Below are 24,850 nucleotides of genomic sequence, written 5' to 3'. Positions count from 1 at the left end.
CAGTTTGTTCTCAGCATCCAAGAGTCTCTTATGGTTTGCCTCCTTTCCTCTCTGTGTCTGTTTTTTTTCCCCTTCCCCTCCCCCACGGTCTTCTGTTCAGTTTCTCAAGATCCACATATGCGTGAAAACATATGGCATCTGTCTTTCTCTGGCTGACTTATTTCACTCAGCATAATACCCTCCAGTTCCATCCACGTCACTACAAAAGGCCACATTTCATTCTTATTGCCGTGTAGTATTCCGTTGTGTATATAAACCACAACTTCTTTACCCATTCCTCAGTTGATGGACATTTAGGCTCTTTCTATAGTTTGGCTACTGTTGAAAGTGCTGCTATAAACATTGGGGTACAAGTGCCCCTATGCATCAGTACTCCCGTATCCCTTGGGTGAATTTCTAGCAGTGCTACTGCTGGGTCATAGGGTAGGTCTATTTTTAATTTTTTGAGGAACCTCCACACTGTTTTCCAGAGCGGCTGCACCAGTTTGCATTCCCACCAGCAGTGCAAGAAGTTTCCCGTTTCTCCACATCCTCACCAGCATCTGTTGTTTCCTGAGTTGTTCATTTTAGCCACTCTGACCGGCGTGAGGCCCACAGAAATTTTTATGTGACGCCTGTTAACCTCTTATTTAATTTTTGGGAGAACTGAATTTGGATAAATGTTCGCGTATTTTTTCCTCTTGAGTGATTTACCTCTGAAAAACTTTTGCTGCCAAGAAGTAGCAGATCAAGCTGCCGTTGCAGTAAATGCGGAACTCTCAGTGCTCACAGTAGTCCCTTTTGGGCCCTAAGTAAAACGATTGCTTCTTTCTTTTGTACGTTTCGTGACAACGTGTGAACCGAGACGTGGGAAACCACGTGCAAGTGCTTTCGTGGTCGAACTTTGAACAGAGAAACGTAGTCACCCTTCTCCTGAACGACAGGGCCCTGCGGTGAGGAGCCCAGGGTGAGGCAGGTGGCAGGGGGCTGCCGGCCTCCCAGCCCTTTGTCCTGGGCAGGGGGCCCCCCCCCCCCCGAGCCGCTGCGGCCCAGCCCCCCAGCCTCTGGGCCGAGCGGTGCCTGGGCACGGTGGCCACCAGGTGGCGCCACACTGCAGACGGGCGCCCGGTTCCTGGGCCTGCAGCTGCTGGATGGAGGACGGGTGCTGTTCAACATGCTTTTTGGGTTTTTTAGCGAGAAGATCTTCAAGTCCGTGGGAAGGTTGCCAGGACAGTACAGAGAACACCCCCAATCCCTTCCCCTAGATTCGCCCGTCGTCCGCATCTCCGGGCATGTGGCCATGCGTGTGCTTTCCGTGCCTGGATGAGCACACGCGGTGTTCACCGACACGTGTGACACGTGTGGTGTGTGTGTTGTCGTCAGTTCTGCCGACTCGTGTCAGAGCTGTGCTCCTGTGTGTGTCTCCGCGGGATATGCTCTGTGCGCCGACACTGTAACCATCTAAGGCAGAAAAGTCGACGTTGATAACGCACCGGGATCCGACGTGCAGTCCCTGCTTCCCATCTCAGGGACTGTCCGGGGACACCCTTTATAGCCCCCTGTCCCCTCCTTCCAGGGCCCAGTCCAGACTCACGCGCGGAGGACACGGGCACGGATGCCGTCAGAACTGCGAAGCGTCGAGGCGCGTTGGGCCTTCGTCCCCACGGACAGGCTCTGCGCTCCCGTCCACCCTGCCTGAGCTCATAGCATCCCCCCGCCGGGTGTCCCTGATCGGTGTGCGTGGTGGACCTACCACACCGCTTTCCCGTCGGTCTCCTACGCCCTAGTAGCTGACAGCTCTCTCTGGGCTCTTATCCGTAAAATAAAACGTGGCCGGGCTTTGCCTTTTTTCCAGTTTGATCGTTTTTTGTCTCTAAGTGCTTTTAGTCTGTTTGCCAGAATTCGTGATGTGACATTGGGGCGGACATTCTTGCTTCTTTGGTACCTTTTCTCTCTTTTCATGCTTTCTCTTGGATTGGTTTTTAAGAATTTTATCCCCTCCACCGTGAGCCTGTTTATATGAACTACGTCCTGTCACTTTGTGGTCGTCCCCTAGATGACAGTGTGTATTCTTTTTTTTTTTTTTTTTTTACCGTTTATTTATTTTGAGAGTCAGAGAGCATGTCTGAGTGGGGTAGGGGCAGAGAGGGAGAGAGAGTGTCAGAGAATCCAATCAGGCTCCAAACTGTCAGCACAGAGCCCGATGCGGGGCTCAGTCTCAGGGACCCTGAGATCACGACCTGAGCCGAAATTAGGTCAGACGCTTAACCGACTGAGCCACCCGGGTGCCCCCATAGTGTATATTCTTGATTTAAGATCTAATGTAAATCTGTACTTTTGTTTCTTCCGGTAACACATGGGCCTTAGGAAACTTGAACCCCATCCTTCCTTAGATGCACATATTGACGTGTGTATATAATAGATACAAGTAATATAACTATTTGTATCTTACCTTGTTTTGTACAACTAACCTACGGTTTGGGTTTTGATCCACCCACACCGCTGCTCCTTCTTTATCCCTGGGCCTCACACCTTCCATCTGAGACTGTTTCTTTCTAAGAAACACTGTTGGGGTGCCTGGGTGGCTCAGTGTGTTACGCGTCTGACTTTTGATTTTGGCTCAGGTCGTGATCCCAGGGTTTTGGGACCGAGTCCTGCTTCGGGCTCTGCACTGAGTGTGGAGCCTGCTTGAGATTCCCTCTCCCCTCTCCCCACTCCCACCCACCCCCGCTCCTCTTCCCTGCTTGTGCACTCCCTCTCTCCCTCTCTCCCTCTCTCCTTCTCTCTCTCTCAAATTAAAAAAAAAAAAATCAAAACACTATCACTGCTTTTAGTTGGGAATAGGTATTTGTCTGAAATTTTCCATCTGTAATCTTGTTCTTGGAGGATGTTTTCGCTGAGTGTAGGAGTCTGTTGGGAAGTAATTTTCTTTGACCATCTTGAAGATCTTGAAGTTATCTTTCCAGTGCCTTTTTGTTTGTTTGTTTTTTGTTTTTTGTTTTTGTGTTTTTCAAAGTCACCTGTTGAATTGTAGCTTTTAAGATACTTGGGTTTTGGTCTTTGCTTTAGCAATTTTGTGCTGACGTTTCTGGATGTGGTTTTCTTTCTGTTTGCCTGCTTTCCCCAAGGCCTCTTGGATCTTTCAGCCCACGCCTCTGACCACTTCAGCCACTTTCTCTCCGCGAACCGTCTCTGCCCTGTTTCCTGTCCTCTCTCTTTGGGAGACTTGAAGTCTGTGTAGTTAAACCTTTTCACTGTACTCGCAGCGTCTCCTGCCCTCCGCTCTCTGTTTCCCAGAGACACCGTCTCCTCGTTTTACTTGGAAGTTGTGTTTCTGAGTCATCTGCGGACCTCTCTTTGCCCGTTGAGTTATTTCTGGGTGAGAGAAGTTTTGGTCCCGCAACATCAGCTGGTTCCTTTGTGCACCGTCCGGTTTTCTGACAAAGTTCTTAATTTTGTGTTTGACCCCTTCGGGGATAATGATGTCAAAAGTCTGTGTCTGACGATCCACTAACAGGCGCCCTGTGGGTCTGTGCAGCTCGTCTGCTGTTCTTTGTTGGCCTGGTTATTTTTGGTGGAGTCCTGGGCTTTGTACGTAAAAGCTAGTAGCAGTAATTCCAATCCTAGGAGAGTATTTTCTTCTCATTTTTTAAGGTGCATTTACTGGGGCACCTGGGTGGCTCAGTCAGTTAGATGTCTGACTTGGGCTTGGGTCATGATCTCGCGGTTCATCAGTTCCAGTCCGTGTTGGGCTCTTTGCTGACAGCTCGGAGCCTGGAGACTGCTTTGGATTCTGTGTCTCCTTCTCTCTCTTCCCCTCCCCTGCTGGTGCTCTGTCTCTCTCTCTCTCTCTCTCTTTCAAAGTTAAACATTAAAAAAATTACCACCCTTCATCTTTAAAAACAAAACAAAAACAAGTCTATTTACTTATTGCGAGAGAGACAGGGACAAAGCAAGTGGGGGAGGGGCAAAGAGAGAGGGAGAGACAGAATCCCAAGCAGGCTCCATGCTGTCAGCACAGAGCCCAAGGCGGGGCTCGAACCCACAAGGAAGCCGTGAGATCATGACCTGAGCTGAAACCAAGATCGGACACTCAACCGACTGAGCCACCCAGGCGCCTCAGTATTTTCTTTCTTTCTTTCTTTCTTTATTTATTTATTTTTTTTAATTTTTTTTTTTCAACGTTTTTTTATTTATTTTTGGGACAGAGAGAGACAGAGCATGAACGGGGGAGGGGCAGAGAGAGAGGGAGACACAGAACCGGAAACAGGCTCCAGGCTCTGAGCCGTCAGCCCAGAGCCTGATGCGGGGCTCGAACTCACGGACCGCGAGATCGTGACCTGGCTGAAGTCGGACGCTTAACCGACTGCGCCACCCAGGCGCCCCAATATTTTCTTTTTTAAAAGATGATTTGTAAACGTTGCTGACAGGTGGCAGGGGTTGGGGGAGCAGCTGGCTCCCTCCCTGGGTGTCCTTCTCCTGGGTCTTCTTCCCTGCCCGTGTAGCTTTATGGTGTCTTTAAGCAGATTAAACGCACGTTTCATCCAGCTTTCCGGACAGTTCCCAGCAGGAGTGTTGAGAGCACCACGTCATTTCTCAGTGGTTTGAAATGGCACCTTTGCCAAGGACAGCCTCGCGGCCCACTGCTGTGGCTGGCAATGCCCCTTTCTCGTCTCTCACTTACGCCTGGGCCCCCGCCTGCCTGTGAGCAGGGAGCCCGGGGTCTCCCCCTCCTGGAACAGCCCAGGGGCTTTCTTATCCAGCGAGGGGAGGGCTCCCGGGGAGTGCCAGCGGGGCTCTGTCTGCACTGATCCACCGCAGCTCCGTCCCCCCCCCACCCCGCCCCGGCTCATAGCTGTGCCCCGTCCTCAGCGGGGCCACACCCCTGCATACATCCGGCCCGTGTGCGTTTGCCTGTAGACTTGGGCCCTCCCTCTGCCAGCCCGGACACAGTGTGGCCACCAGCACTCCCCTGAGGGGCTCGCCTTGCTTGGGTAGAGGAGAGCACAAGAGAAATCAGACGCACGGGAGAATTTTTTTTCCGGGATTTGGTTAATTTCTGCTTTTCTTTCTTAGGTCTAGGTGTTAGCGACGGATCCGGTGACCTATTCCACCAAATTAATGGCTGCAAACCAGCCAAGTATAGGTGCACATCCCAGTCACCTGGGGGCTTGTCAGGTCCCATTGCTGGTGGCAGAGTGGCACCCAGAGGTCTGGGGCGGGGCCCAGGAATGCGCATTTCTACCAAGCTCCCCCTGCCACTGAGGTCCCTTGGTCTTGGTGAACCACTGGCAGGATCGATACTTTTTCTTAAGAAATAAAAACACTTGAGTATTTGCCAAGGATGTTGTTCCATTTGTAAGTTTATTGGGCGTTATTGCTGTTGGATGTTATAGCTCAGGTACCTTTTTTTTTTTTTTTTTTTTTTTTTTTAAGAAACAAAGGAAGACCTTGAGGATCTGAACAAAGAAATCAAGAAAACTGCCAGTAAAATCCGAGCCAAGTTGAAGTGTGAGTTTAAGGCTTTGGCTGCGTTTGATCCTTCATGGCGGCACGTGGCTCGTCTTTATTTCCTTTATCACTTTCTGTTCTTCCACATTTCTAAACGTCCACACGATGGGCACTTTAAATTATTTGTGTGTATTTGGAACAGCAAGTCTGTAAATTATTCATGAGTCAAGAATTCTTTTACTGCCGGCTGGGAGGACCGAGGACCAGGGGCTCAAGCTAATGGTTGTTAATTGGCATATTGAGGACCGAAGCACGAATATTCAACAAGGTCAAGCATTTGCTGATAAAGGGTTGACCTCTTAAAGAGGCGTGTCTGTAGGACGCTTGTGGCCAAATTGCAGACACGTGAGAAGGCGAACAGTCCTTCCCACGAATCACGGGTTCTTCTTCAATCCTTTACGTTTAGGTTCTGTTGAACGCTAAGTGGGCGGGGTTTAGCCTCTGTGGAGCTGGAGGTTCAGCTCTAACAGGTGGTTTTTGGGAGGGGCCTGCTGGAAAGACACATTGTATTTAATTGTTACAAAAGAGCGGTCACATCCAGGAAATCTCTGCAGATGGGAAAGAACTGTTTTGGGGACATTTCAGACAGGTGGGAGCTGGGGGGGGGGGGTGACCGCCAGCTGCCACCGTTCACACCCTTCATCTGTGCGCCATGCAGGGGCTCAGGGGCTCCTACCTGCCTGGTGGCTCAAAGCCCGTCCAGACGGTGGTTTCATCAGTGTGGATTCCAGGGTACTCGAAAACAGAAGGATTTTCGCCCAAAAGTACAACCACAGTGACGTGATTATATCTAGGTCAGATCATTGTGGTTATTGGTCACGAAATACCCCATGGGAATGCACGCGTCCCCAGTGATCTTTGAATTTCTTTTCACAGTGTGTTTGAATTGGGTTCCCAATAAGGACCCTACCCTGTGATTGGTGACGTGTCACTTCAAGTTTTTAAATTTTTTTTTTTTACATTTATTCATTTTTGAGAGACAGAGAGAGAGACAGAGACAAGCAAGGGAGGGACAGAGAGAGAGGGGGACACAGAATCCAAAGCAGGCTCCAGGCTCTGAGCTGTCAGCACACAGCCGACATGGGACCCAAACCCACGAGCCGCGAGATCATGACCTGAGCTGAAGTCGGACGCTCAACCGACTGAGCCACCCAGGCGCCCCAAGTTTTTAAAACTCAAATTCTCTTTGCATCTTCCCCTGGAAGTTTTCTTTTGGTTGGAGAAACCAGGGCATTCGTGCATCAGAATTTGCTACGCTTCAGGGCTTTAAAGCCGATGTCACCCAGGTTCCTCTCTCTTTCCTGTCGGTTGATAGTTGACTTCTCCAAACCCAGTGAGAGTCGGGCGTTTTGTTTTGTCTCTTGTTTTTCTTTGAAATGTTAAGATATAACACCTGGTTTTGTTTTGTGAAATTATCAACAATGGATGCTTGTTGCCCAGATGCATACATTTATGAGGAATCGAAAAGATAAGAAAGAAAAGTAGTTTGAGGTTTGGCTTGAGAAAGATCCATTGTTTAGTTTGAAAGGTGACTCTTTCCCTGTTCATTTCCAGCTATCGAGCAGAGTTTTGATCAGGATGAGAGTGGGGACCGCACCTCAGTGGATCTCCGGATACGACGAACTCAGGTTTGGTCGTCGGCCTAGTGAGCACAGGCCTCTTGTCTCCCTTTCAGATTCAGAATAGTTTGTCTTTACGTCACATGAATCCGTACAGCATCTCTGTGTAAGAGGTCGTGGTATCTTTGGGTGACCTCCGTATCATGAAGAAAAGATTCCACGCTGCGGGCCCGCGTTGTCCGAATTCCCCGAACCCTGCGGGCTTGGGGGGTGAGGGGTCTGTGGTGCCCACACCGGGGTCCAGGCTGCTCGCTTCTGCCTGACTGTGTGGGTGCCAGGCCACGTCCGCTCAGCGGGAGGTGTCCCGTCTGTGAGCCGGGGGCTGTTGTGAGAGTCAAGCCGGGTGACGCGCGTGACGTCCCGGGACGGACTCCGTCTAGAGCTGGCTGCCACCCGTTCGGGTCCAGTTGAAGGGCAGGTGTGACCGTTGCGGTTTCTGTGCCTCACTTGCTACGGAAGAAGTGAACGTCGTGTATTAATTTCGTGTTTCCGTGTTAATAGCATTCAGTACTGTCTCGGAAGTTTGTGGAGGTCATGACGGAGTACAACGAGGCCCAGACTCTGTTTCGGGAGCGGAGCAAAGGACGCATACAGCGCCAGCTGGAGATCAGTGAGTGAACGAAAATGCTGTTTTGATACAAAAGGTCCTCTTCTTAAGGTCTGACGTGAAAGTTCTGTGGCTCCAAATCAGTAGTTCATCTCTGTTTTTGCCAATATTGCAAAGCCTAAAGCTTTTCCAGAGCTTCCTGCTCATTGAGTCACCGAAACGTTTTCCTTACGTCCCTCAGAAAATCCTTGGTGAGTGGACTTTAAATTACTTTCTGGTTTTAAAAATGTTTGTTTATTTTATTTTTGAGAGAGAGCGTGCGTGCACATGCGGGCAAGGGAGAGGGAGGGGCCGGAGAGGGAGGGAGAGGATCCCAAGCAGACTCCGCGCTGTGAGCACAGAGCCCGACGCGGGGCTCGAACTCACGAACCGTGAGATCATGACTTGAGCCGAAATCGAGAGTCGGACGCTTAAAAACGGAGCCCCCCGGGCGGCCTCGCACTGCGTTCTAACTGGCATTGCTCCTAGGGTATTAATCAGACTTGGGAAACGTCCCGCCATCAATTGCTCAGGTGTCTCTCCATTGCCCCCAGCCCCCCTGCCCCGCCTTGGGAGACAGTTCTCTGTGGGCCTCACACTGACTGCCCTTTGCTCCAGACGGTCTTTCAAGGACGTCTGTGCAGCCGTCCCCCTTGGACGATGGAGCTTGGCTGCCGCCGGGCAGAAGGCAGTTTGCTGACCGCAGGAAGGTCAGTCCGGTGTGCTCGCTGTCCGCTCCCTGTTGGAGAAGACCGGGGCTCCTCGGCCGCGACACGGCCTCACGACGGGTGCAGTGTCCCCCGGGGTCGGGGAGCCCAGAACAGCTGTGAACTTGAACCTCATTAAATGGCATCTCCACAGCCTTCTTGGGATCCAGTTAACGTGCCACACGAGCGATTTCCAGAGTGGGCAGGTCCGTGGTTGTCACGTCCACACAGTCCAGTTTGGAACATCTTCGTTCCCTGGAAGAAACTGCCCCTGTCGTCAGTCCTCCCCGTGCTTCTTCCCCGGAGCCCTCGAGCGCCACCAGCCTCCACAGATCTGCCCATTCCGTACGCTTCGTGTAAACGGAATCGTACAATATACGGGCTTTTGGGACCGGCCTCCCTCACCTAACGTAGATTTTTCAGGGTTCGGCCGTACTGACGCGGCTGGCACGTCCCCTCTTTCCCGGATGACTTGTGTTGTGCTGTGTGCATAGACCCCGTGTGTCTGTGGCTCAGGCGGTGGCCGTGTGAATAATGCTGCCGTGAACCCTGTAATCATGACGTTTCCTCATTTCGCTTTTTTTACGTGCGACACAAATTGTAAAACGTAACGATCGTCAACTGAGTTTTTCCAAAAACCTGTGACTGTATTTCGTAGAGAATACGAATACGTTCAACTCAAGGAAACATACATAACAACCAAAACGTAGCAAGTATTAAAGCGTCTGATTCTAATGTTCAGTCTTTATTTACGATCTTCTAATAAATGCTGATAACATACGTTGGTATTCTCTTTCCATGAGCCAGAATTAGACTTTTACGAAAGCCAGCGTGCCAAAAAATTACGTGTCAACGCCCTTTTTAGAGTTCTCATTCCTACTAAAATTAGATTTTTGTATTCATTCCAATTATAAGGTTTTTTTATGAGAGTTTTCCAGTTTTTCCTGCTTGTTAGTCTTATGTTAATTTCTCTCATCATCAACACTCACCCAAGAAAGCATATTTGAAAGGTTAGAACAATGTTGCTTGAAAATGTTAACTGGGGCACTTGGGTGGCTCAGTCGGTTAAGCGTCCCCACTCTTAATTTTGGCTCAGGTCATGATCTCACAGTTTGTGGGATCAAGCCCCGCGTCCAACTCTATGCTAGCAGCTTGGAGCCTGCTTGGGATTTTCTCTCTCTCTCTGCCCCTCCCCCCTCAAATAAATAAACTTAAAAAAAGGTTAACTCAGGTTTAGTTGCTAACTTCTGGTTGAAAAAGTCATTTTGAATTTTTTTTTAATGTCTATCTTTGAGAGAGAGAGAGACAGAGCATGAGCAGGGGAGGGGCAGAGAGAGAGGGAGACACAGAATCGGAAGCAGGCTCCAGGCTCCCAGCTGTCAGCACAGAGCCCGATGTGGGGCTCGAACTCACCAGCCGTGAGATCATGACCTGAGCCCAAGTCGAGTGCCTAACTGACTGGGGCACCCAGGCACCCCCGAACGGTCACTGTAAGTGTCGGCTCGTTCTGAGTGGGGCCTGTGTTCATCTCACAGCTGGAAGAACCACGACCGACGAGGAGCTGGAAGAAATGCTGGAAAGCGGGAGCCCTTCGGTCTTCACCGCAGACGTGAGTGCCTGGGGGGCTGCGGCCGCATTCCCATGCCTGTGCTTTCTCTTCCGAGCCGCCCTGAGTTCATCGGTATTTCTCTCTTGCCTTTGTTTCCCCAAGATTATATCAGATTCACACATCACTAGACAAGCTCTCAATGAAATTGAGTCTCGTCACAAAGACATCATGAAGCTGGAGACCAGCATCCGGGAGCTACACGAGATGTTCACGGACATGGCCATGTTCGTTGAGACCCAGGTAACGCACACGTTTTCCCTTGTCTGGGACGGACGCCTGGTGTTGGTGAAGTGTCGGTTCCAGGTACCCGAGAAAGCCATTGTTCCGGATCCGCTCTCCACATTTGGAAACTGAGTGCGGTGTTCTCGTGAGACAGATGCTGGAAACATCTGTCTGAGGCCGTGGCTCACTCACTCGCATTATGTGTGTCCACACGACAGCCTACCTACCAGGTGGCCACGGGTGGCAGACTTTCGTCAGGGAGATTTTTAGTGAGATGTGCAGGTATCGTGCTGGAGTTTTGAGTGAAGAGGGAGCTATACAATCTTACGTGTGTTTATACACATCTGTATAGATACGGTCGTGTGTAACACACGCACGCGTGTGTACGTGCATGAACTCGGCTCCATAGGACAGTGTGCACAGAAGGAAAGAGATGTACCAACTCGGACAATAACAGTGCACCTGTGGGGATTTTAGGTTTCTTCTCTAAAACACGTGTACTTTCACGTTTTTACGAGGAACGTGTATTAGAACAATAATTGGGAGAGAGGTTTTAGAAGTCTTTTTTTTTTAATTTTTTTTTTTCAACGTTTATTTATTTTTGGGACAGAGAGAGACAGAGCATGAACGGGGGAGGGGCAGAGAGAGAGGGAGACACAGAATCGGAAACAGGCTCCAGGCTCCGAGCCATCAGCCCAGAGCCCGACGCGGGGCTTGAACTCACGGACCGCGAGATCGTGACCTGGCTGAAGTCGGACGCTTAACCGACTGCGCCACCCAGGCGCCCCAAAAGAAGTCTTTAGAGGAGTAGGCCCCGAGGGGCCTAGTCCATGCCACAGATAGAAGCCTGCGCTCTTTGCGTGGTGTTCTTTGTCCCGTTCGCATGCCGGGAGGGCGGTTCCCCCGCGAGACAATGGAAGCAGTGTAGGCAGTTCTTAACAAACCTGAAATCTGGTGTAAACCACGAGCCGACGTGTTCCCGTTAGGTGTGTGGATACGTTTGTTCTGGCTCCCGTGAGTCTCCATCAGGCCTTCCGTGGCAGTCGCACTAGCGAGTGAGGCCTGCACGCGGCCGCTTGCGGATTCAGGGGTCAGGTTCAGCTGACGCCTGTGCCCTGGGAGCGTCCACGTCGGACCTCTTAGCTAGATCTGTCCTCACTCGCCGGCAGGCTGGTTTCGGGTGCACTCTGGCAGGAGCGGCCCGGGAGAAGCTTAAGCCCTGGCCGGCTTGTTTTCTGGGTTGTACGAGGACGACAGGAAACCCATCCGCGTGCGGGACTCACTCTCCACGTGGGTCACCGACCTTTCGAAGACCACTGTTTTGGAAGACGTTTATCATCAAGTACGTGAAAACCTCAGATACCGTGCGATTGCTGGGGGAAATGAGCAACCACGGGCAGGCCCCCCCTTTCTGGTCGGGGGGGAAGCCCTCGCCGAGGCCACACAAGCAGTGTGTCATTTCTGCCAGCTGCTTCTCCGGAAGTGTTCCGAAGGGAGCGGCTAGGCCGTAAGGGCACCGCGTTGCTTTTGTAATCGTGGAAGATTTTAGCGTGCTGCAGGCGTTAATTATTATGGCTCCACACCAAGTATGTTGCGTGAAGCTCCAGTAGAAAAATGGCCATATTCTCAGCCCTGTTTCATTGTTTGCTTTTAGAAGTCGGTTAGGGATGCGTTATATTGACTCGCCTAATTCAAACTCTGTGTGTAGTCAAAACGCTAGTAAGGTTGAGCTGGTGAGCACGTGACTTAATTATGCGTCGTTCTCCTAACGCTGCGCCGTCACTGCTGCAGATTGTGTCTGCTGTGGACAGAGAGCCAGGTACGGTCTCCCCTCCCCGCCACCTCCCTGCGCCCACCTCGCGCCACGGTTCCCTTCACTTGGCGAACTTAGTGTCAAACAGACCGATGTTTTAAAGAAATCACCACAAGTTCCTATGCGCTAGAAAGGACGTCATTGCCCCTTGTGTGTGTGTGGTGACAGTAAGAGATTGGTCTCGCCTCGAGTTAGCTGCCTCTCCTTGGCTGCGCCTGCCGTCACAAGGAGCGCACGTGGAAAAGCATGTCTCAGAATGTGCTCCGTTGTGGCCCATCCCTCTCATCCCTGTTCACGCTTTTTAGAGTGTAAGTTACGTTTTGATCATCACGTCGGCACATTTGTAATGTTCTCATGTTCTCGTAAACGTGAAAAACATTCGGTGTCCGTCATGTGCACGTTGCGTTCACGTGAAGATGTCGTTGGTGCTGTGGCGGCCTTGGGGGTACGCGCTCAAGTCGTGGGAGAATGTCCTCTAAGCTTGAAACTTTTTGTTTCTAGGGCGAAATGATCAACAACATAGAAAAAAACGTTATGAACGCCACAGACTATGTAGAACACGCTAAAGAAGAAACGAAAAAGGCGATTAAATATCACAGCAAAGCTAGAAGGGTGAGTTTGGTTTTTAAGACTTAAAGCGCATTTTTCTCTTCATTTCTCTTTATTGATGTAGCCCGACTTAATAGCTATTCCAAGAAGTAAATGCTTGCTTAAATTCTTATTTCATTTTACAACTGAAGCGCTTCTTTTGCTAAGAGGTTTTAGAGTTTGTTCCGGTGAACGTGCCGTGACTGTGTTCTGAGCCACGAAACCCACAGCCTGGCCGCCTCCCATTCTCGAGTCCTCTGTGTCGTGGGCCATCAGCTGGCGGGTAACGCAGAGCTAACGGGACTGGAGGCTCTCAAAGCCGTCGGGTGCGCACTTTCTGCAGCGACCACTCGATTCTTTCCTTGGGTTGCTGGCTACGTGTCTGGTCCGGAGACAGAGAGTTCCCGAGACCGGGCCTGAGGCACCTGTAGCGGCCCCGCTCGGCCCTGGGAGTCGGAGTGTGTGAATCCTGAGTGTGCTGTGCGTGGGCAGAGCTCTTGTGAGGACACAACAGAAAGACGAAGTTAAGTCCTGACTCCAGGACAAGACAACTCTCCCCGCAGTTCCTGGGTTTCCTCCACCCCCCACCCCCCCAAGTGTAGAAGGTGGACACAAAGCCCCCCGCCGTGCTGCCCCGTCCTGCGGGCCGGCCGTGCGGGCTCACCTGCCTTCCTGGGAGCCTGCTTGCCCGCTGCCCGTCGCCCACAAAGGCCCTACCAAGAGGCGGTTCCGGGGTGCCGGGGAGAGAGGAAGGGCGACAGTTTGTGCGAGGAGTCAGCGTGCGGGCTGAACGCGGACACGGGACGGGAGGCACGCGTGGGCTCGGCTCAGCCGGCCAAGCCCGGGCCCTGCTTCTCCTGGGGCACCTCTGCACGTGGTCATTCCCTCTGAGACGGGAGGCAGGGCTGCCGACGTCACCGTGTTCCCGCTTTTCCAAACGCTCCCAGAGGACGTGAGGTGATGAGGCACACGCGGCAAGTTCTCAGCCTCCTTCCGGGCGCGGGGGACTCGGTGACAGAGTCGTTGGCAGAGGGCGGTTTTCTCCGCTTCTCTGTGACCGAACCAGCGGGCCGGCCAGCGAGAACTTGAGTGAAGAGATGACCGCTGTGAACAGCCGGTGCCGTGATCCGTCTCCACCCTGACTGCTGGCGAGGCCTCACCGTCCTTGGCGAGTGTCAGCCGCTCAGAAACGAACTTACCCCTCTGTCCGTGAACACCTGACCTGTGAACCCACACTGCCTGTTTGAACTTGTCACCCTGCTCTCAGACGCCCCGCGGCCGCTCACACGGTGACCGTCCCCTTCCCTGGGCGGGCCACCTATCTTCTGGGGCCTGGCGGGAGCCGTGGAGGAGTCCACCGCCACCTCGAGCAAACGGGACCAAGGAGGGCGGGGGCTGATCACGTGGGCCGCTGCCTTCTTAGCTTCCTTCCTGAGCTGGGCCCGTGGCTGTGCGCGTGGGAGGTGAGAGAACAGCACGCGTGCGTCTCAGCCCCTCGGAACTTACCCGCACGCCATGACCCTGCGGCTCGCTCCCTGCTGGTCCTAAGGCTTCTAGAACCGTCTCCAAACAGTCTGACCTTATTCAAGGAAAAACCACCCTTTTTAAGAACTAAGAGCTGCTGAATGATTAATTAGCTGTCCTGTAACTTGCATGTTAAGAGATTCCTGTGGATCGTTTTATTTTCACTGAATGAGGTCTTCTAATGTGGCGATATGAAATTACCATGATGTAATCAGCTTGCTTTTCTTTGACAGAAAAAGTGGATAATTGTGGCTGTGTCAGTGGCTGTGGTTGCCGTAATTGCTCTAATTATTGGCTTATCGGTTGGCAAATGATGGTGTGGACGACGTGAGTGTGCGTGCCCCCCTGCCAGCGAGGCAGTAAGTAACTAATCAACTAATGTACTTATTAACTTTGCCAATTAGCTAACAGTGATGCTTGCCCAGTCCTCATTGACCTAAAAAGTAATACCAGCCGCCAGTGGAGCGGGGCCCGGTCCCGCCGCTGCACACACGGAGGGTGAACGGGCGGGTGGGGGGCATCTTTACACAGGCTCTTCTCCTCCTGCAGCCCGATGCAGCTTCCGGGGCGCTCGCACCACCTGGCGTGGCAGGCGCGCCCCCGGCCCGCTGGTCACCCTGCGTGTAGCGGCCACAGTATGGTGGTGCCTTCTCCGTTGGCCGGCACTTCGCGGGTTAACGCACCTTTGACGTTTTCGCTTTTGCAACAGTTGCTTTGTGAGACCTCCCCACTTGTGGTGTGACTGGCTTGGAGGGAAGGGAACCGGAGTTTTCTGGAAAAGCCCGGGGGTGAAAATCCTCCCATCTCCCTGGGTTCCACGAGCCGGCGTCCCGTCCGTTTTCCGGTACCTCCTGACTGTCGTGCGAGCCTGTGCTGTCAGCCTGCCGGTCAGTTTACAACGTTCTGGGGAGAGAAGGTCTCTGTCGTTGACGAAAGCGACTTTATTTTGTTCACTGTGTGACTGTCCCCTTTCTCCAGACTCCGGTACATTTGTGTTTTCCTCTGGTTTTCTCCCCATGTGGGAGCGCCCTCCTCGCGTGACCGAGGAACGCTGTCCCACGCGTGTCCCTTGAGAAGGGTGTCTTGCCGTGGTCATTCGCCTGTCGTTTTGCAGTGCTGGGTGCCAGGACGGTGACAGGCAGTCCTTGAGGAATTCCTTGTCTCCTCTCGAAAGCGACTGCGGCACCAGGCCGGCCCTTTATTTCTGCAAAGGGAGATAGCACGGGAGACAGGGACCCCGCGTGCGGCCAGGTCCCGCCACTGCTTTTCGGCCTGGGACAGCCCGTTTGTGTGGCTTTCCTGGTGCTGGGAAAAATGATGTGTATGATTTTCTTTGTCAGGGTAATAGCACTTAAGAGCTATTTTTATATAATTTTAAAAATACGTGGTTTCTTAATTTTTCCTAGTGGTCATAACATGTTCGTTACACTAAAGATTAAAATTCGTTCTTAGGTTGAACCCAGCGATGTTGTTAGGTAATGCCGTTAAATGAACACAGGTTTTAAAGTTTATTTATTTATCTCGAGAGAGATAGAGCGCGAGCCGGGGAGGTGCAGAGAGAGAGGCGGGGAGAGAGAGAATCTCAAGCAGGCTTCATGCTGTCAGCACAGAGCCTGACGCAGGGCTCACGTCTGCGAAACTGTGGGATCATGACCTGAGCCGAAATCAAGAGTCAGTCGTTCAGCCGACAGCCTCCCCGGGCGCCCCTTTTCAGGGTGACCCCTCAGGGGGCAGTGGGCTTCTGGGCCGTGGGCCCGGATGGCTGGTTTTTACCCTAGTGTCTTTAAATACGAACGCAAAACAATCCTCGGTAAGACGCGCCAAAGCTTACACCAACAGTTATTTCTTTTATACACGAGTGGTTGCTGTCCATGATTACACGTTAGAAAACGTAATTTATTCTTTCAGCAGGTGGTGCGGGGGGGCCTCCCGGTGGGCCAGGCCCTGCGCCGGAGGCACTTGGTGGGTAACTGAATGCCCACTGCCCAGCGGCGTGGGCGGGGCTCTCCGTTCCCACCCAAGGAGGCAGGCGGAGCCCGCACCCTACTGCGTTTGTCTACGAGGTGGAGGTGGTGGCGCTGCGACCTGCACTCTGACAGGACTGCGCCCCAGGGCGCCCCGCCCGCCGAGGAGAGGGGCACGCGTGTGGGTGCAGCTGGCAGCAGGGCGCTGGACAGAATGGTTGTTAAAGCTGGAGATCTGGGTGCAGGAGCTCGGCCGGCGTGGGCTTCAGGGGAGCGGCACCGGGGGCCGGTGGGGAGGACGTGCACCCGCGAGGGGGCCTGGGCCCCGGAGGTCAGAGCTCGCGTCCAGGGTGGCATTTCCACGGGGTACCCGGGTGCGGTGAGCAGGCTCCCGAGCTGAGGGCTGGCCGCTGCTGGGAAGCCCGAGGAAGAGGCCGTCTCAGATCAAGGTGCCAAGCGCGGTCCGTGGGAGCGCGTGGCGGGCCGCGGTCCTCACGCCGGGCGCGTGTGCAGGTCTGACGGAGAGGGGGTGTCCCGACGGCAGCTCCCCGGTCCCTGGGTAACCGAACGGAAGTTTCCCGAGGGGCCTGCCACGCAGACCGTCAGAGCGCACGGTGGCCGATGGAGGTGCTGGTGCGCCAGCTTGGAGCCGTGCGCTCAGGCAGGGTCGCCCAGAGGGCCCGCCTGTCATCTCTGTGCCTTCCTTCCCTTCTCCCGCGGACGGTCCCCCGGAGGAGACCGGCTCTCAAGCCGAAGGTAGCGTAGCTTCTAGGTGTGCAGGACACGTGTTCGTGACAGAGGAACCACAGAAGTGCCGTGCCGCCCACTTTGGGCCACAGGCGCAGCGGAGGGCTGAGTGAGCTTGCTGCCTTCGTGCGTCCACGCATTGGGCCTCAGCGCAAAGACGCGTGTAAGCGACACCGTCTTCGGCAAACGGGAAGTAGATTCGTTTAAAGTTCTAAAAAGACATGCGGCGCATCCGAGGAATAGCGGCTCGCAATGTTCGTGTGATCGGTAGAAAGTGTCCGCTGAGGACCCCACGTGGTGCCAGGTAGACGCTGCCTTCCCCCCAGGGGCCCACAGTTGTTGTCCAGCAACACCTGCTGTGATTTATTAAGTTCCGTTAACTCGGTATGTGCACCCGGTGCTTTGCCTCTGGAACTTGGCTTCCCCGCCCCTCCCTGTCCTGTGACCTGGGGCCTGGGCATTTTAAACTCAAATTCCAGGAGAATTCTGTGAAGAAATGACATTAGCGATTTCTTGCCTTTGATACCTGGCAAATTATGTGAATTAATTAATGTTTTTTTCTTTATCTTGCAGAAAATGATGTGCATTATCATTTGTGTAATTGTTTTGCTTGTGATCCTTGGAATTGTCCTAGCAACAACCTTGTCGTAGCGACCGTATCCCGAGAGCCACCGTCCTTGGAGTCAGACCGCAGGCGCAGCGAGCCGGCGAGCCCGCGCCCTCCCGTCCCGTGACTGAGCCCCAGACACCGTGACGTGTGGTGCTGGGCGCCGGTCTCGTTGCTGAGGGCCAGGGGGAGGTGCCACAGGATGCACCGTCTAGCGAAAGTCCGTGAGCGGGATGGGTGTGACGAGCTAACCCAGACGTCCTTGGACTCTGAAGAGCACATCACCGAAAACTAACAATGTGAAACTTGTTTCAGTGGCCTTAAAATAAGGAATGATTGAAAATTTCATTTTTTTTTTTTTTTTGTATTTCAGTGTTAAAAGTACATGTGAAGTTTAATTAGGAATATTTTGTGTCACGAAGCTATGAGATTTCAGGTCTGAGCCTTCCTCCCTCCCCGCCCCCCAGCTAACACGCTAACTAAGAGTTGTTTTTGTACTCCGTTTCGTTCATGTTTCGTTCGTAACAAAAATTTGTATCGTCACAGAACTATTTTGTAAGATATCAATAATTTTAAATGTTTATAAATTGTTTAATATATTAACATCTTAATTTACTCCGTTTTTATATATCGAATATTGCCTTTTGAAGTAAATAGGAAGCGTCATGATACGACTAGAGCCTTCTTTGCACAGTTGTTTACCAAGTTTGCCATTGGCATAGCACACATCGGCGGCAAAGCCCCCGAAAAGCCTTTCAAGTGCCTTCTGTTAATGCTGATTCACAAGGTTAAAAAATGCACCTGACGGCCTCCGGGAAAGTCTCCATTATTGCACTGGGCCCACTCCTACCTGTTCCGCTGCCCGAGATAATAAATTAGTTACTGCCCGTGAGAGACCACCGCCTCTTCTTTGTTCGTTAGAAATAAGGTTTGTGTGTCCCTGTCTACGTCAATAAGGTCTGAACTTAAGACGGTGAGAAGACCGAGATTGAGTACTTTCTAAACTCAAGGAACTTACTCCCAGACATTAATTCCTCTAAATGTAAACTGCTGTACAGATTACTTGTAAATGCTCTTGGTAAGTGCTTACTGTTCTGCTGAACTGCAAAAGTAGATTCCCAAAGTTCATAGGAATCCATGATAATTAAACATCTGTATCGCGCGGTGATGTTTCTTAGTATAATACGGTTTATTTTTTGACGTGTATCACGCGTGGGCTCTTACTAGGGAGCGGACCTCTGTGAGACAGCAGCTGGTCAGGACTGTGGGTGAACGTGTGAAGGATGTTCAAAATGTCGCCAAGCTCTCATTACTTGCGGATGCGATCGACCGTGTAAGCGCGTGCCTGCATCCTGACAGTGGCTTGAAAACTGATAGAGCCACGCTTGCTTCCACACGGTAAGCGTGAGTGAGTCGAGCAGTCCGGAAACTGTGCTCTTTATGTAATACGATTATGACTTCCACTCGTTCCTCATTTATGCACGCAATGGCTTAGCTTAGACTCGGATCGGAATGGACGCCCTTCATTTGCGTGCTGATCACCGCTGAGTGCTCAGAGTTAGGAGAGGAGCGCTCTGGCTGCGACGCGTGTTTTTAAAAAGTCTTTACATGGCCCGTCAACGGGGTCCGCTCGCTATGTGTGCACAAGTCGGAGACGCGCCTTGAAGGACATTTAAATATTTCGCGATCTTGCCTGCATTAGCACAACTCTTGTGCACTCGTTTGTGTCATCGCGTCCGCGTGCAGAGCAGCGCTCTCTGCTGGTGGCGGCCTGTGTGCGGCTGGGCGCGTTCTCCAGCTCTGGCTCGTGAGCCTTGCCTCCGGCAACGGTTCCGACTGTCCTTGTTCAGGTCATTCTTCCGAGATTCACCAAACTTGTGCTTCTGTAGTTGGAGTCCAGGAAAAGCCTTTTGATTTCTGTTTAGGAGAACATCGAAGTCAGTCATCGGGTAGCGCTGCTGTACGCATGGACCCCAAGCACCCGTTTGAGATCAGATTACAAAAGCTATGCTTACGGGTTCGCTTGTTACTTTTTATCATTCCTTCAAATATTTTATGTTTACATAAAGAAAAAACTGCCAGAGAACCAAAACCAAACTGACTTTCTGTCTCGTAATTTCTGGAAAGATTTTGGGGGGAGATGTTTTATTGCATATCCATTAATAAATTGTTCTACTAAGAAAATCACTCTTTCCTGTGGCCGTTATTGTGTATAATAATGTGACTTAATGATGTTGGGCGTCTTCGTTGCGATTACGAGGCTCGGTGCCTGGTGTCTTATGCAGGAGCCCATCGGGGTCCTTGCTGTTGATGGCAAACGCTGATTCAGGGAACTTGGGTTACATTTCAGAGTCAGTGGCTTCGGTGGTCATGTCCACCAGACAGAATCTCCTTGAGTAACGGGGGAGGGGGCATCTTCCTGCCCCCGTGCTCTGAGCTGTTTATCCTTTGTATCTCTTCATCCCCTTTCAGAATTTTTCTTCAGTGGGATTGCCTTAATCCGTAACTCTTAAATTCTAACCATGTTTGAAAGTGATGTCAAAAACCACAGCTCCAAAAAGGGAAGAAAACTCAGTCCTGGAGAGAGAGCAGGTCACAGAACTAGGTTCCCCTGCGTTACCTCCCTCTTCTGAGGCCCCTTCCACAGTGAGTGTCCTTCCAAATTGCAATCTTGATGTACACATTCAGTAACGTAGCCCCTTCGTTTATACTTTTTATATATAGTTTAGGTGACAAAGCAAAATGAATTGTGTTAGTTTGAGCCCTCGGGAGCTCCCCAGACAGGCAGGGGGAGCAGGGAGAGGCGCCGAAGCAGGCGGAGCGCCCCAGAGGTGCAGGTGGTAGGTTCGACACGCGGGGGCGCTCCTATCGAGGCTTGTCTTGGACAGACGCAGCAGATTTTGGCCAGGCCGCCAGCATCCTGGGGTTCCCGGAGACGCCTCAGCCCAGGGTGGGGGTGGGGCACCGCAGTGTCCACACGGTCTCAGTGCCACATGCCCCTCTCAGGGCCTCGGCCTGGAAATGAGCTCCCACCAAAGGAACGGAGAGCAGAGGGGGCCTGAGGTCAGCTGGGGTCACGTCCTCTCCCCTGACCTCTCCCAACAGATTCTATTAACTCCGGCACATCTACAGTCACACCCTCTCACGACCTTAAAACAGGATACACCTGGGGTGCAATTCACACCAGCAGGGTGGCACAGCCGGTGATCGTGGCGGTCAGGTGCCAGCCATGCTGCAGGCTGGTGCATAGGGGACCGAAGGCCGGTGCAGGGGGGCCGGGGCGCCCCAGGCCGGTGCTGGTGTGGGGGAGGGGGTGCCGCAGGCCGGTGCAAGGGGAGGCCCAGCTGGTGCAGGGGGGGCCGCTGTCCTCTGATGCCTCCCGCAGCGGTCCGCAGGGCACGTGGAGCAGGTGAGTTGAGTGGAGGCGCAGCGCCAGGCACCTGGCCAGCCCCGCTGCTCCCGTGTGTTCGCGCCGGCCGGTGGGCACGGGGCGGGGCGCGGAGGGCACGGCAGGCTCGGGCCTGGACTCCCCCACGGGGGAAGTTCCAGGAAAGGCCGCCTGGAGCGCTCTAGAGGCCTGACCCGGGCGTGACCTCGGTCCCGGGACACGGGAGGGGGCGGGGCGCCGGGAACCTCCCAGGCCGCCCACCGCGGGGCCGGCTCGGGCGGGGGCGGGGACGGAGCCGGCGGCCGGAGTCACAGACACGCAGACACACGCGCGCCCGCAGGCCCGCCTCCGCCTGCCGCTCGCTCCCCGCTGGGCGCCTGGGGCTCCCGACCCCGGTGGCAGGCAGGTGGCCTCGGGGGCGGGGCTGGGGGCCGGACCCCGAGTTCCGCGGTGCGGTTGGAGGGTGGCCGTCCGCGCCGCCCGCCATGCAGGCGCCGGGGGGGGGGGGGGGGGGTCTCGGGGCTCGGAGCCCCCAGCAGGGCCTGCCCGCAGGCGTGGGGGTGGCTTTGGTGGGGCGGCGACCCAGCCGGGCAGCTGCAGCCCGCACCGCACCCCAGTCCTGTGCCTGCGCGGGGCAGCTGGGGCCCAGACCCGGAGCCGACGCCCGCGGCTCGCTCGCAGGCCTCGGGCTCCGCGGGCTGCAGCCGGAGCGGACCGCCTGCCTCGGAGCTTTTACAGGTGTCCTTCCCCCCCCCCCCCCCCCCGCACCCCCGCGAGCTCCCGGGTTACAGCCGTGTAGCTGTGATTTGCAGTGAACGTACAGGCTCGTGTAACCCCGCACCCTGCGGGGGCAGGACGTTTCACACGCACGCGCCCTACGAAGCCTGCAGAAACGCTCTCCCTGTCTTCTGGACGCTTCGTGCCCACGCGGTCAGTCCGGCCTCCCGCTGCCCAGGTGCCCCCATTCTGTACCATGAATCCCTAGTTTGTTCCTTTTTGTTGTTTTTTAGTGTCAACCAGCCTTCATTCATCCGCTGGCCACTTCACGGACATTCGAGCGGATCCCAGGTCCAAGCCAAGATGGGCAGTGCGGCCACGGCGTCGCCCGGACACGACTGTGGACACTCGGCGTCATTCCTCTTGGGGACATTCCTGCGTCACACGTAAGTGTCCCTTTAAGAAACTGCGAAGCTGTTGTCCACACGCGGTACTGTAGCAGGTTTCTGGAAGAGTCGCGGCACCGAGGCTTTTCTTTCCAGGAAGCGACTTTACTCCTGTCGGCACCGCCCGGTTGGGTTCGTACCCAAGGAACTGAGCCCCGATGCCACGCTGTGTAGCTTCTTATATATTGTGTATTTCTTTGCCTCCCGTATGTGGTAACGCACCAACACGCAGTCTGATTAAGCGGTCTCATGTTTCAAGGTCGTGAAGGATGTTGTCACCTTTGTGCATAACCGGGCTGCCTTGAGGTTTCTTTTTTCCTTTCCTCAGGGAGGGGACCCTACCACATTCCCCCCTTTGATTCTCAGACCCCTCTATTTGGGGTCAAAGAGCATCGTCTTGGTTTAGAGGTTTATATAGGCTGTCCTCCCACATGCCTAGAGCCTGCCCTTTGACGGCTCCTGGAGCCTGCCCTTTGACGGCTGCACTGACGCTGTCCCAGGCCTCTCGTAGATGAGAGAAGTTACGCAAAGGGTGGGGATCTGGCTCAAGGTGATCTGGGGTCCCCCACCAGTTGAGTTATAAAATCTTTGGCCTAGGCATGTTAAGTTTTTAACAGACGACGATGAACTTTTTCCCCATTAGGCAGGACAGTTTTTCCCAATACATGAGCTTTTGAGAGGCCAAACTCCGGGTGTGGGACTGGGGTATTTTGTTTTACTATGAGGTTTGTGGGGATCAATGGCCGTCGTTTCCCCACGTTGGTACCCACGAAGTATCCTAGCTGAGTGCTGACGAAAACCTCCCCCTCCCCCATTTCTAGCCGGCCAGGGCAGCCTCGGCCAATCCTGTGGCAAAGAGTAGGGCAGCAATCACAATAATACCGAGAAGGCGTGACAGTGCCTCACAGCAAGGAAACATGTAGAAAATAAGGACAGTCTTTTGTTTCATGGGACCGTGGGTTCCTCAAGCTTCTGCCCTGCGTAGACCAGTCAGCTTCCGGAGTGACCAGGGCAGGGCTGCAGTCTCCCAGAGCCTCTGGAGTGGCAGAACCTTCCGTGTGGTCGGCTTGCACGGCGTGCATGGGTCAGGAAGGCGCTCCCAGTTTCGAGAGGCCGGCTTCACTCTGCCGTAACGAACCCAGGGACCCGCTTCGGCTACTTCCCTGCGTAGGGGTGGACAAAATGACAGTGAACGGGCCCCTCCAGAGGGGTTGTAGGGGTTGGACATTTTCCTCCTTCACCCACACGGCATCTCCTGGTTAAAGGGGTGAGCGTCTGTGGTCAGACTCACAGGTAATCGCTCCCTGACCCGGTGGTGTAAGGTGGTTAGGGTAGAGGCAAGGGCCCGCATCTGTTGTCTTACGGTGAGATGGTCTGTCTCATTTAGAACCCGCCCCCCATGCCCTTGATAATGGGGGGAGGGTGCCTAAAGGATTTCATAAGGGGAGAACCCCGCCTGCTCCTTCAGCCGCCCACCTGCGGCTGCAGTCTGCCTCCCTGAAGGTCCCTGATCTCTCCCTGCCTAGTGTTCACCCTTTCCTTGTTTATTCCTCCCCTGGAGCAGGGCCTATGGCTGCTGTTAGGGAACAGGGACGATGACCGCTCTGGCTTCTTCAAGCTGATAAGGGACAGTGTTGGGGGACAGCAGTTAGAGTCAACCCACGGGTCGGTCGAGTGACCCACAGCATGGTTCCACAGGAAGGCTGGCGGGCGGGAGGCGGCATAAACATCAGCAGACGCACACAGAAAAACACAAAGGTTCCACTGAGCAACGACATGGCATCTTAAGATCATGTCTACGGTGTTCAAACCTGTCAGACAATCTAGGAGGGACCCTGACTTTGTCAACAACACACGTCAGGGGATCTCTCATAACCCACGTGACGGTGGCTCTGTTTCCAAGAGTTTGGCCCTAACGTAATTTAAAAACAAAAATTTTTTTGAAGCATTTAATGCTTGTGAGGTGTCGTTTAGAGTTTTGCTGAGTGCAGGCAGAGAGCCTGCTTCATTTTGAGGTGTGAAACTTTTCCAAGGGCCAGGAGTTCTACTGGAGAAAGAGTCAAAGTAGCCACGCGCCATTATTAGTCTGTAAATGTTTAGGTAAGCCAAGCCCGGGTATTATTCTAGACAGCAGAACTTTTATTGCTTTTGTGCCTTTTCTGTCTTGTAGAGGAAGGCCTCTACCCAGCTAGTAAAAGAGTCCATACCAACTGGTGTTGGGGTTCCTTTGACCTTGGCATAGGAATGAAACCTAATTGTTAGTTTTTCCTGGATAGCCTCCAGGTCCTTGATTGCCTGGGAGAGCAAGTTTGTGGTTGGACGTTTCTAAGACCTGCTTCACAGGCTGATACTTCTTGCACAACTGTCCCCGACGAATTTTTTTCCAGTAAACATCCTTTGGGCCATTTGCTAAGTTTTGTCTGTCCCTAAATGCAAGGCCTGAGGCTGCGTTTTCATCATCTTTTAGCTCTGTGAGCTTGGTGACAGCAATTGCCCTGCTCTGTTTGTAACCATTCCAAGGGCTGGAGACCGTGTCTAGGAGCGAGGCCCCAGTTTATGTTTTGTGGGGCAGAGTAGGTGGGACTGAGTCTCCTTTAACAATTGACATAGCACACTGTTTTCCTGAACCCCGCTATCTACAGCCTACAGCATCTAGTAATTTCCAAAAACTCACGTAATTGTGATTTAGCCCTGGATTTAGTCGCACCCTAGTCTCTAATTAAGTTATACTGTCCCTTTCTAGCAAGGGAGTAAGGTTCTCTGGCATCATCAGGAAAGAGTGAGAAAAAAGGGTTCCCATAGACATTCTAGGGGCTGAGAGAA

General features: G+C 53.2%; 1 protein-coding gene across 5 annotated transcripts in view; it reads left to right on the top strand.

Moving 5' to 3' along the window:
* Positions 1-19,660, top strand: part of STX2 (syntaxin 2) — a 35,592-nt gene extending 15,932 nt beyond the window's left edge. The window contains exons 1-9 of one of the 5 annotated variants that reach the window (XM_030292281.1): positions 1,049-1,294; positions 5,436-5,490; positions 7,045-7,118; positions 7,611-7,719; positions 9,938-10,011; positions 10,114-10,251; positions 12,548-12,658; positions 14,392-14,517; positions 17,443-19,660. In XM_030292281.1, the coding sequence (XP_030148141.1) occupies positions 1,154-1,294; positions 5,436-5,490; positions 7,045-7,118; positions 7,611-7,719; positions 9,938-10,011; positions 10,114-10,251; positions 12,548-12,658; positions 14,392-14,472 (783 nt within the window). In that variant the 5' untranslated portion in view covers positions 1,049-1,153 and the 3' untranslated portion in view covers positions 14,473-14,517; positions 17,443-19,660. Of the gene's footprint in view, positions 1-1,048; positions 1,295-5,415; positions 5,491-7,044; positions 7,119-7,610; positions 7,720-9,937; positions 10,012-10,113; positions 10,252-12,547; positions 12,659-14,391; positions 14,518-14,867; positions 15,046-17,442 lie in introns of those variants that run through there. The other 4 variants (XM_030292276.1, XM_030292277.1, XM_030292278.1 and 1 more) reach the window with 4 other exon arrangements.
* Positions 19,661-24,850: the final 5,190 nt, after the last annotated feature.

This window comes from Lynx canadensis, chromosome D3, assembly GCF_007474595.2.
Source record: "Lynx canadensis isolate LIC74 chromosome D3, mLynCan4.pri.v2, whole genome shotgun sequence".
Lineage (NCBI taxonomy): Eukaryota > Metazoa > Chordata > Mammalia > Carnivora > Felidae > Lynx > Lynx canadensis.
The sequence above is the reverse complement of the archived record's forward strand: the minus strand, read 5'-3'. Positions and strand labels throughout refer to the sequence as shown.